This window comes from Protopterus annectens, chromosome 7.part0 (genome assembly GCF_019279795.1).
Source record: "Protopterus annectens isolate FY-2018-M chromosome 7.part0, PAN1.0, whole genome shotgun sequence".
NCBI classification, from domain to species: Eukaryota; Metazoa; Chordata; order Ceratodontiformes; family Protopteridae; genus Protopterus; species Protopterus annectens.
In genome coordinates, this window is record NC_056739.1 from 124556568 (window position 1) to 124568926 (window position 12359).

At 38.3% G+C, this 12359-nt stretch overlaps 1 protein-coding gene across 1 annotated transcript in view; it reads left to right on the top strand.

The window, feature by feature from the left end:
- The first annotated feature begins 7630 nt into the window (after positions 1-7630).
- The window catches only part of UHRF1BP1 (UHRF1 binding protein 1), a 1147688-nt gene continuing 1142959 nt past the window's right edge, over positions 7631-12359 (top strand). Inside the window, exon 1 of the mRNA XM_044076560.1 lies at positions 7631-7818. Within this exon, the coding sequence (XP_043932495.1) occupies positions 7775-7818 (44 nt within the window). The 5' untranslated portion in view covers positions 7631-7774. The remainder of the gene's footprint in view (positions 7819-12359) is intronic.

The window sequence follows — 12359 nt, forward strand, 5'->3', positions numbered from 1 at the left end:
TGAAAGACCTGCTCTGGTAGAGTTTTTAGTGGAATCTAGATCAGAAGCTGCTGGTAAAAAAGGTATAATTAGTAGGACATATAAAATATTGCACGATAACTATAGGAATCAATCAGAGGAGGTTTGAAAAGTTTGGGAAGAGAGATTGGATAAGCAATTCTCAAGCAAGCAATGTGAGGACATAATATATGGCTCCCAAGTATACAGCAAAGTTTGAAAGATTCAGAATTTTTGCTTGGAAGTGTTTCAACAGGTATTTTTGTACCACAAGCAGGCTCCAGAGAATTTTTCTTCAGGTAGATGGCAAATGGTAGCGTGTGATGCGGAAAAAGGGTTTATTAGGAATGTATGTTTTGGGAGTGTAACGAGTTGGCAGGTTTCAAAAATTCTATACAGAGTACTCTGTCAGAAATATTGGGCGAGCAAATTGGTGTAACTAAGTAAATTATTATTATTTTTAAGCTGGGATACAAGATCTGAATTATCTAGACATAGTAAGGCCTTGCTATGTTTAATTCTGGTGGCTGCCAAAAAAAGCAATTACTAGAAAATGGAAAATCAAAGTCTAAACCAACTATATTTGAAGTATTGGGTATTCTAACAGAGATAAAATAACTGGAAGTGGGATATTTAAAAAATGGTAGAAGGAAATTACGTAGAAAAAATGGAAATTGTGAGAACAACACATGCAGAAAAATGTTTTGGAGGAAGAGTGAAATTTAAGGGGAGGCAAGAAATGAGCAATTTATGTAATGTTGGATTAAAGATATATGAAAAAAGCAACATATGTGATGTATAATGTTTGTCACTAGAAACGTATTAATATGGTCTATTTCCTTTTGTATAACTGTATGTTGCCAATGCCTTAAGTAATAATTCAATAAAAGTGTTAAAAAAGAATCATTAAAGCAACAAGAATGTAAAAGCTGCAGAAGGGCTTGTCCCACACAGAAATGCAAGTCATAAACTATAACATCATACTAAAAAAAAGTCAAGTGCCATAGTATGCATATAGATGTAGGAATCGACATTTGAAGTTCTAGTGTAATGGATCTTGAGATTTTGTCAGTATCAGTAGTTTCATCCCTGTTCATTCGTAGGATTCCAGACCTCAGCAAACATCTGATGGTGTGGGATGGAGCATGTATGCTATACTGATGTTTAAATCTGGCAAATCCACAGTTAGCACATGCGGCAGCTGTCTCGGCTATGGCTTGTCCACATGCAAATACATCATTGCCATTTAGGACTTTACATCATGACTTTAGGAGTGGTACTACAATATTATCCCCCTCTCTATATTTAATACTGCTGTGTCAGTTGTGGAATGCTTCAAGTTTTTGGGATCTATAATCTCCTGGGATTTGAAGTGGGAGACCAATGTTAGGTCCATCATAAAAAAGGCACAACAGTGAATGTACTTTCTGTGACAGCTGAGGAAGTTCCAATTCCCAGAGGAACTGTTGATTCAGTTCTGTACAACAGTCATTGAGTCTGTTCTCAGCTCACCCATAACAGTGTGGTTTGGATCTCTGTCTAATCATGACAAAAATAGGTTACACTGAATAGTCAGGATTGCCGAAAATATCATTGGTGCTAGTTTGCCATCCTTACAAGACCTGTACTATTCCAGAGTCATGAAAATGGCAGGGAAGATCATCACTGACCCTTCACATCCAGGCCACCATCTCTTTGAACTATTACCATCAGCCGGGTGTTATAGATTAGTACGCACCAAAACAAGCAGATATAAGAACAGTTTTTTTTTCACAGGCCATCAAGTTCATAAACGATTAACTCAGCTTATTACGTTGGGGTATTCTTTTTCCTAAGCCTCCGCGGATTCTGCAGTATTGTTTACATATTGTTAATACTTGTTTCTTTCAGAGTTTATTTCAGTATTCCTTGCACTGAGTTGCACTTTGCACCTTGTATGTATATGTATATTTACTTTTTTGTCTAATAGTTGCATGTATGATATTTGTTTTGTTCTTAATAGTTGTATGTATGACATTTATGTAATTCATAAAACCAAGCGGTTCGGGCACGCCAAGACTGGCTCACTGACACAATCATTTATTAAATGTAACAAATCAACACAAGCGCTTTTGCCCTGCTACAATGCATGGCTTTATCAAGTGAATAAAAGCAAGAACAACCACAATCATTTAAATACCCTATTCCTTAAAAAGGTGCCAAACTGTCTTAAAGATACATTATCTAAAAAAACTGTATAGTTAACAATAAAGTCAAGTCAAATCATATTCAGATAGCTCCACATAATTCAGATAAAATCTTGTAGAAACAATAAAGTAAGAATCAGTATAAAGAACAATATTAAAACAATGCTTTTGTGTAAATATACACTCACAATATATCCCAGCTCTATAATTTACTAGCTTTCTTTATAAGGTATGACTTAATAGAAATGTGGTCATTTAAAGCTTGGGGGGGGGGGGGTCGTGGCATTCAATTTGACTTGCCAATAGGTTTACCTACAGCTACACCAATTCTCCCAATCACCCCCCCCGGGTCTATAAGTACCTGCTCCAAGATCCCAAATAAAAACCCTGTGTGTGTGGGCTGCACAGAAAGATGTTTGTAGAGGGCGTTATTCAAGTTTTTCTTCTTAATACTGTAAATATGCTCATAAATATGCTTTCCCAGTGCTCTTTCAGATTTGCCCACATAAAAACTAGGGCAGTCCTTACATAGAGCCAGGTACACTATACCCTTGGTCGTACACTTACCCCTTTTAAAATGTATTACACTCTTAACGTTGCCCCAAAATTGTTTGTTCCTTATCGAAGATGTATTTACAGTATCTACAGCTACCACATTTTCTAGTTCCATTCTCTCTCTGATAATTCATCTCATTCCAATTTTTTTCATACACTTTTTTCAAGTTTGTACCCATCTTAAAGACAAACCTGGGGGTCTCACCTATTTTTTGTACAATGTCTGTTTTACATTTTACCATTTTTTAACCAAATTCTTAATCCTTTGTGAAGCATAGTTGTATTCAATCACTAAGGCCCTTGAAAAGTGTTGCTCATCATCCCTAGTATTTCGTGAAAAGGTCTGCTTTGTTTCACCTAGTAAGGGCATATATTTGACACCCCACCCCTCAGTGACTTCTGGAACTACCACTTCAATTAAACCGACAGAGTATCCCCTTTCCATAAATAATTTTGAGATAAATTCAATTTTGTTCAAGAGGTCACTTCTTTGTGAGGTCATCCTAGCTGCCCTGACCATCTGACCTTTCACAATACTTTTCTTCTGTTTCCATGGGTGCGTGTTAGTGTAAAAAAGGTAAGAATTACTACATGTGCTTTTTCTGTGGATCCTAGATTTTAACTATTCGTCAATTATATCCACTCTCACATCCAAATAGTCAATCCCAGTCTTATCATAGTTGGTTTTATTTTATATTTGGTCGTGTTTCTTGTGGTTATTCATCTATATTCTGATTTATGTAATTAATGCTTGGAGAGTCACTGAAACTGGAGCCATATTCCTTGTATCCGTGTATACTTAGCCAATAAAATGTGATTCTGATTTGTGAGGGTAGAAAAGCACCTACCTGAAAACTGGTGAGATATGCTTCTATAGGTGTCTCTTCTACAGTGAAGTCTGACTAAGAAAGGTGGCCTCTGTATACCATAGTAATGCCTCATGGAAACATGGCTGCTCTATAAATGTAATTTGTATGAGTCTCAAGCCTCCAAAACGGTTTCACTGGAAACTTAGGCCCAGTGAAACTGACTTTAGCTTTTTGCAACTGGTATGTGATTATGGAGTTAATATAAGGGATTAGGGTTCCCCCGTGCATGGGGGTGCAGGGGACATTGCCCCCCCTATAAAACAGGCTTTGTTTTAGGTTTACTGAATGTGGTTTTCAGCAAAACTGTTCTGGAGAGCTGGGACTTACTAAAATTACCTTTGGCAAGTCAACAAGAATGTGTACTCCATTAACCAATATTCACCTGGAGAAATCCAGAAAAAGATGAGGGAACCTTTATGAAAGAATGTGGCTTTATGTGGAGATTTTGTTTAAAGGCATTTGACTGAGTGATTTAAGGCAAGAAAGCAATGTGCGAAAGGGTCACATACATTTTTAATTTTTTTTTCAGAAGCTATTGGTAAAATACATCCACGGTGACTGGTCTGCTGCACATCCCAAACTGATTCTTATCTTGTGCTTCCAGTGCATAAACATCCATGAAAACATTTTAATGTTTTTGAAAGGTTGTTGTTGGGGGGGGGGGCAAAGAAAAAGATGTCAGCAAACTCCTTTTAAATGTGTGTGTATGTGGGAGGGGGGGGTACTAGCTTTTGGTATAAAGGTAAGACGATTTCCAAGGGAACATAAACACAATAACTAAGATGACTGTGTATGACTGATTCTATATGTCAAATCATAGCTCTCAGCTGACTCTGATTTTACCTCTTATTTTGGTTCTGTCACTCATAAATGTTTTGACTTTCTGGTTAATCACGGAGGATTACAGTAAAGTAATGCTGTACATCAGTGTTTCATAATTCTTATTCTTCAAAAATGCACGTTGATGCAACGCATGTTGTTCTCTTAACTTTGTAAGTAAATTACACTAATACTAATAGCTGTCAACCTCTTGCCTCATAATGTGGCTCAAATAAACAAAATGTGGAACACTTACAAACAATGTCAGCTTGGAAGCTTAGATGATGGCTGAAATGTATTACTTTAGAGATTCATAGGTTGGTACTAAGCTAACGTCCCATGTGGGTTAAGCCTAGCCAGTTATCCCATTTGGTGATTAAAGTTAACCTGTCCAGCTGGAGTTTAGATTCACCTAATCTTTTCTAAGATCTGCATTCATATATTACTCTAGCGGTAATTACTAGATCAAAGCTTAGATATTTGGAGGGGGCTCATGCATTAAGATAAAGCTTTTAGGAGCTGCCTCTGTATATTAGCAACACAGGAGGAGGCCTGGGATAAATTTCCTATTCCCCATCCATTGAGCCAAGATATGTTTGAATGTGGTCAGAGATAGCTTTGTTTTACTTGGATGGGGAGTCTGTTCCAGGGCAGTAGTATCCTCTGAGTGTTATTCCTGTCCCGCTAAACTGTTCTGTTAACATTGCAGAAGAGGTTAAGGTCCCTGGATTGAGTATTTCTGACAGCATTTAACTTGCAGATGTGAAGTAAGTCAATCAGTAATGGGTCAGAGGGTACCCTGTATGTTAGAAATAGGTCACTTCTTAGCAGTCTGTAAGAGACCAAATATAGTGATAAGGCTTTGAGGAGGTCCACATAAGACATATTGTTAGGCTTTGTATCCTTTTTATAAGGTATCTCTGTGGTATGTGTCTGTACAGATACATGATAAAAGGGGCAATTATACTCAGTAATTGGCCTAATGAGGGATTATTAAAGGGGAGCAATGACATCCCTGTATTTAGAAGCAATTCCTTGTTTATAAGCTGCACAATTTAGAATGTCTTTACCACAGTGGGCACATGTTGGTCAAAGGTTAGGTCACTGTCCACATAACTTCTCAAATCCTGAAGGGTTAACTATTAGGGGTGTATTGTCAATGTGGTAATTCCCCAGTGTAGTCAACGTTTCAAAGGAGGTGATAATGCACTTTTTGACAATTAGCTTTAGTCCATGTTTCCAGTACCAGTTATTTGTTTGGGACATGTCTTCCTGTAGGATGGCTGAGTCCTTTGGGGGATTCAATCATTGCTTCTAGCTTGCAGTTCTCTGCAAACTTGCCAGAGACTTTTGGTATTGGCTTTTACTTCTTTTGAGAAGTAGATGCCAAACAGGAGAGGTACCAGCACTGAACCCTGGAGGACTTTCCTAGTAACTGTTTTTTTTTTTTTGTGGAGGTAGCTTCCCCTAGTTTTGATCACTTGTACCCTACATGTGAGTCAACTAGCAATCCAGTAAGTGAAAAAGGCGTGTATTCCTAGTTTACTAAGCTTTTCTACTATGTCTGAGTGGAGGATTGTGTCGAAAGCCTTGGCCAGGTCAAGGTAAGAGGTGTGTACCATTTCTATCTTCATCCGTTGCTTTGGTGACTTTTTCAAAAAAGTCAAAACACGACCTGCCTTTGTCATATCCAGTTTGAAATTCCTTAAGTGTTTGGAGATTCTTTATGTCACTGTTGATTAATTCCAAGATAATTCTTTCCATGGCTTTGCATATGTGGTTTGTCGGACTGCAATTACCTGGCTCCGTGGAAGGTCCTTCTTTACATAGGGAAAAATTTGTTGCTGTTCTCCATTCACTTGGAGGTACAAAACTAATATGGAGGCTAACGTTGAACAGTGTTGTTAGGGGTATGGCTGAATAGTGCTTCATGCTACTTGAAATTCATCTTGCGATACTGTCAGACCCATTGATACAGTATTTTTCACTTTTGATAGCACTTTCAGGACTTGTTCTTGTGTTATTCCTGGTAGCAAGTTGGTCTTTTCAGTGTAGTTCTGTTGATAGTAAAGTTCCACTAGTAGAATTGTTTTTTGTATTATGCCCTTTGCTTGTTTCTTCTGGGTACAACTGCATCGATCTTTGTACTTATAAAAAGTTTTATACATGACTTAATATGATTCAGTATTATTTACCATGGATATCAGTTAACACAATTAACACTGAATTTGTGACAGACTGTTTTAATATGGCGCTGCGAGCTGCGGTTTTTTAAATCCTCATAATAATGTACACTTGTGTCCCAGATGTTGTGCCTTTGTCCCTCACACAGCTCTCATCCTTCCGTCACCAAAATGTGTAACACCACCGTCTTGATGTGGAACAAATGGGCAAAACGTGGAATACTTAATATGGTGGTTAAAATGTCACTTTATTATTTGTATAAATTAATACGATTCAGTATTATTTAACATGGATATCAGTTACAAAAATCTTAACAGTAATGGTATGGCAGCATAACTTTCAACTGTCCCTGATTTACACTCAAATTTACCTCATTCCCTTTTAATCCCTCCTAAAGATGGTGACTATTGGATAAAATAGTGGGCTTTGCACTTAATAAACAATGACAACAGTTACAGACTTTCTTCACTTCGGAAAATGGATATCAATTCATATTCTGTTTTGCCAGTGTTTCAAATTAATAGTACTGCTATTTTAAGTGTCCTTGTGATTTCTGTACTCGTCCCTGTTTCTGTTCAGATTTGCCCCTGATTCGTTAAGAGCTGTGTATGAAAACCCTTTCAATGTAAAACCGAGGAACGCAGATTTTTTGTCTCAAAATGAGGAATAAGGTACACTTGAGAGGGATGCCTCCCTCATTACGTTTAACTTTTATCCCTGGTTCTTTCGCAACGAAGTTGGCAGGTGCACTACTCTTTTTCTGTTGGGGGAACTGCATTACCACTACCAGATGGCAAAGAGATCCAGCTGCGTTTCGTAAGAAAGAAACGAAACAATTTACAGACGCCCACCACAAAGTGCAACACCCCCGTAACTAGTAAACGCTGCTCCAGTGACAACACTCCTAGAGACAACCTAACCCCGCCATCTTTACGTAGCGTTGTTTGATTGGTTACCGTTTAACAAGAGGCGGAACTTGGCAGTGAGTGAGAGCTCCCATAGCTGAGGAGATGAGGATCCTTTAGTCCTTTACAGGCTGTCAGTGGTGTTGTGTGTTTTGTTGGATGGATATGGTGCCAGTGATACGGTGACGAAACTGTACCTTTACGGAGAACTTTAGGAGCCATTTGAAAGTCGGGAGTTGTTTTCAGTTTGAAGAGAGAGATGGCGGGGATCATTAAGAAACAGATCCTGAAGCACCTATCCAGGTAAGCGCTGACAGAGCTGGGGAATAGAGAGCAGTGTTTTTGTCATCCCCGAAGTGTGGACCTCTCAACACCATTATTGTGCAAGTTAGTAAATAACGGTCCTCTCTGCCTAACCCCGTTTCCCTGAAGAGGCATATATATCACTTAAGGGTGTTAAACTACTCTGCCTAGTGAGTGATGTAATTAAGGATCGCGAATGAAAAGTAAACAGATATGCCCTAAAACGCAGCTAGCGGCTTGAATACATAAAAAGCAGCAGTGCCGTGGTAATGACCTGGATGTCTACTTGTTTGCTTAGTCTTATGAGAGAGTTTTCTTATATGACATCATGAACGTTATGCTGGTTGTGCTGTGCCGTTAGAATGACTGGCTCAACAAAGTCGTCAAGGTCAGGGCTCTGCATTGTGTAGGGGCTGTGTTGTTGTTGGTTGTCAGGCAGCTGGCACTGGAAGGCGATACGGGCACTGCAAGGCTCTGTATGCACCAGTGGTGAATGTGCGTTTGGGGTAGTTACCCCATTTTGTGGTTGTTGTTACAAACTGCTGTTTGATTTTTCTTGTGCTCCTGTCACTTACTAGTGCTCTAAAGACTATATCGTTGCTGTGCGTATGCTACCCAACAACAACACTCGCACCATTCGTGTTGTGATGGCACTAGAGCCACTTGTTAGGGGCTGTTTATGAGCTCAAAGCCTTCTCTGTGGCAGAAATTGGTGCAGTTGGTGTTTACAGTTTATTACAACGGTCTTGATATGGCAGATGACAACAACAAAGCAACACTTTTACAAATGGTGAACTGTTTATTCTTACTTTTGGAAGCTCGAGAGTGCTTGGCCTGTTTGAATTCGGACTGTCAGAATCCGTGGAAACCACTGCGCTTGTGTCAATGGCTATTGTCAGTGTATGTAGTCCTGGTAAGGCTTAAGTAATGTGGTGTTGCCACCTGTGCATGGATGGCTTACACCTAGAAGGAAGCTCTGATAACATCTGTTGCTATACCTCTCAAATTGTCCCACATTATGAGGAATGTACCTCATTTGGGGTCTTAAAAAGTTCATGTTCCTCAAAGTTCTACATTGAAAGGGCCTGTCACACATTTTTTTTAACTGATACCCATGGTAAATAGAAGTAAATTATATTAATTAATTTAAAGATTTTTTTATAAGTTAAACCAGCATATTTTGTCCATCCTATGACCTTCCTAGTTGAACTTGCTAGTAAGCTATTAGTAGGTGTTAAACATTTTGTCCATTTGCTCCACGTTATGAAGGCTAGTGTTCCTCATTTTGGGGATGAAAGGTTGAGAGCTATGTCTGTTTCTATTTTATATTCTTGAGTTTGCGGCACTTGTATTACACATGTCATTTTGCTGCTGCAGTCTGGAGGGACAGTTGTCAGTTTGTGATGCCACAGTGATATAACCAGGTACTTTTTTTCTCATAATGCTGACTGGAACTCGGTAGTATTGCACTTTTTTGTAAGTCTTGGCAGTCATGTAGATCCTCTGCATGCAAAGGAGATTCTAAAACTCTGGGTTTATTCAAAAAACAAATTAATCAGTGTCTTCAAAATCAGAGTATACCTGCTTTTTTACACTGATTACAATTCTTAACATTATACAACATGTAGTAATTTGTATAAATCAAAACATATTGTTGTATATACTGAAAATATAATTCTAACTCTCACTAAGTACACTACTTTATTTTGGTTACCCAGCCACTCTATTTTTGTGTAAATATATTACTAAGAGACTAGCAACATATACTTGTACATTTCAATCAATTTTTATTTGCATTGTATTGATTTTTTATATTGTATAATTTGTTTTTAACAATACCGTAAGTCTTTTTTTTTTTTTTTTTTAGTAGACTATACCCAGGTTGTGACCAAAAAGGGTTAGGGAACCAGCTCACTTCCTGGTTATCAAACTGCAAAAGTAGGGGCTTCCTTGGATACTTCCACACATCCTTTAGTCATAGTCTTCATGGAAGAGCCAGGTGGCCCAGAAAGCGGTTTATCATCCTTTTTAATTCTCTCATATGGTGCCACATGACAGTGGTGAGACCTGTTTAGAACTGCAGACTTTTTGCGTATAGTAATTCATTCCCCGTTGAACAACTGGATGTTGTGGAGGCCCATAGAGGACTAGGACATATCCGAATTCCCTTTCTTCCCTTAGAAGTAATGCCACAATTAATATGGTTGAGATGGTGGTACTTTTATATTTCATACCAGACAAAATAGGAATTGAAGTCTATGTTTGTAGTTGTCTGTATAGCAAACAAAAGTGATTATCTTAGAGGCTCATTGATTCTTACAAACTTAATGACCAGAAGAGACCAATGAGAAGCTCAGCTACATCACCCAACACTGATGGAAGACCTACAATCCACCAATAAGTAGATTTTCAGACTTTCTCCACATACTCTAATGAAAATTTGCAGTCACCCACCCAGTCCTCCAGATTAGTTTTAAAGATTGTTGGGGATGTACTCTGCTTATTAGGCTCAGGCAGCCTATTCCAGAAATATGAGTAACTGGGTTAGCTGTCTGTCGTGTCATCTGGTTGTAGGATTGCCGCAATTTCAGATGCCCAAAGAGGGACATTTTTTATAGAAATGTGAGATTTTATTTATTTATTTATTTATTTATTTATTTATTTATTTATTTAATTTAAATTTGTTTACCAGGATAGTCCAGCTGGATACATGTCCAATTTCAGCAGAGGCCCAGGGAGAAAAGCTACAAAAAGACATTAAAAAAACAGTTACATTTTTACAGTTTAAAACGTAAATAAGGATTTTTACACAGATGTAAACAAACACAAAAACAGACAAATTATTACATTTTTACTCGGATGGAAAATTCTAGACAGCCTTTTTATGAATGATAGGGTATTGAATGCCTAGTAGGCTAACCTGGTAGTAGATCCAAAGAGATCATAGGATTTATAAGTTAAGAAACAAAGTGTAGGCAGAAATCCTCCATGTTTACACGAGTGATGGTTAGAGTTAGTCTGGATTAGGACAAGGACATATCCATCGTGTTTTAAAGTACTGAATCAGACTTTTCTTGAATTGCGGTAGAGAGAGTTCAGATGTAAAATTAGCAGGAAGAGAATTCCAAGTTTTGCCAGCAGAGTTAGCAAATAGAGATTTACTGGCTGTGTTGGATTTGAGAGTTTGAACTACTAGTCTTTCAGATGAACCAAGTGCGCTAAGGTCACTGTAGGGGGTGATGAGGTTTTTAAGTACGGGTGTATTATCTGGTTGGTACAGGATCTTGTGTGCAACTATTAGTTGGTTAACCTGAAATAGGTTAGGCAGTTCAAGCCATCCTAGTAGATTTAGGTTATGACAGTGATGAGTTCTGTAGGCTGCATCGGTAGCAAATCTAGCAATTTGATTGTAGCTGCTAGAAAGTTTATTAAGGTCAGTTTTGCTGAGTTTTGTAAATAGAGGGGAAGCATTGAGGAGGGTGGAGAATAGATGTGTATGAGCAATTATTGTTCTGGCTAATGGCGTTAGGAAGGGCTTGATGCTATATAGTGAGCCAAGTGTTTTATTAACTGTTTTAATAGTTTTATTGATATGCAGATCAAAGTTAAGGTTATAACTCCTAACAGTCTGGTTGAGGAATCTGGGGAAATAATGGTGCCATTGTTGGATTTTAATGTAAAGGTTATAGGGACAGACATGTGAGTGGGGGAGAAAAGCAGCAGTTTGGTTTTATTAGGATTTAACATGAGACGACGGTTAAGGAGCCAATTTTCAACTGTGTTAAAACTATTTTGGGATAGAATCTGCAACTCTGTAGGTGAAGTATTGGAGCATACTAAAGTGGAGTCATCCGCTTATTGAATGCATGTTGCATTTGGGATGACCTTATACAAATCATTGAAAATGGAAAATAATAGTGGGCCTAGTATGGAGCCTTGGGGTACTCCGAGGGTGATGGGTAAAAAGGTGGATGGTTTTCTCTGCCATAGGACAGCCTGTTGTCTACCACTGAGATATGACTGAAACCATTGGATGACCTGGTCCTCTAGGGAAATGTATTAGTGTTTGAGTATTTGGTGATTTACCATATCAAACTGTTTTGAAAGATCGAGAAAGATGGCAAAGGAAAGTTTTATTGTTTCGGTGTTGGTTAGTGATGTTACAGAAGGATAGGAGGGCTGAGGTTGTACTATGGAATGGTCTAAAGCCATGCTGGGTGTTGGCTAGAAGATTATTATGGATAAGATAGTTCAGGAGTTGATTGTGGATGCATTTTTCCATAATTTTAGCCAAGGGTGACAGAATAGCAATGGGTCTATATTTTGAAAGTTCAGTAGAGCTTGCCCCCTTTATGGAGTGGGATGACATGGGATATCTTCCAGACGGAGGGAATGGATGCTTCAGTTATAGTTCTGTTGATCAGGATACTAATTGGGTATGCTATGGCATCTGCAGCTTTTTGTAGATATTCTGCAGGGAGGAGATCAGCCGACAAGGTGGTAGGCTTTATTTAAGTAATTTTCAGACCAGAGATGTTCAA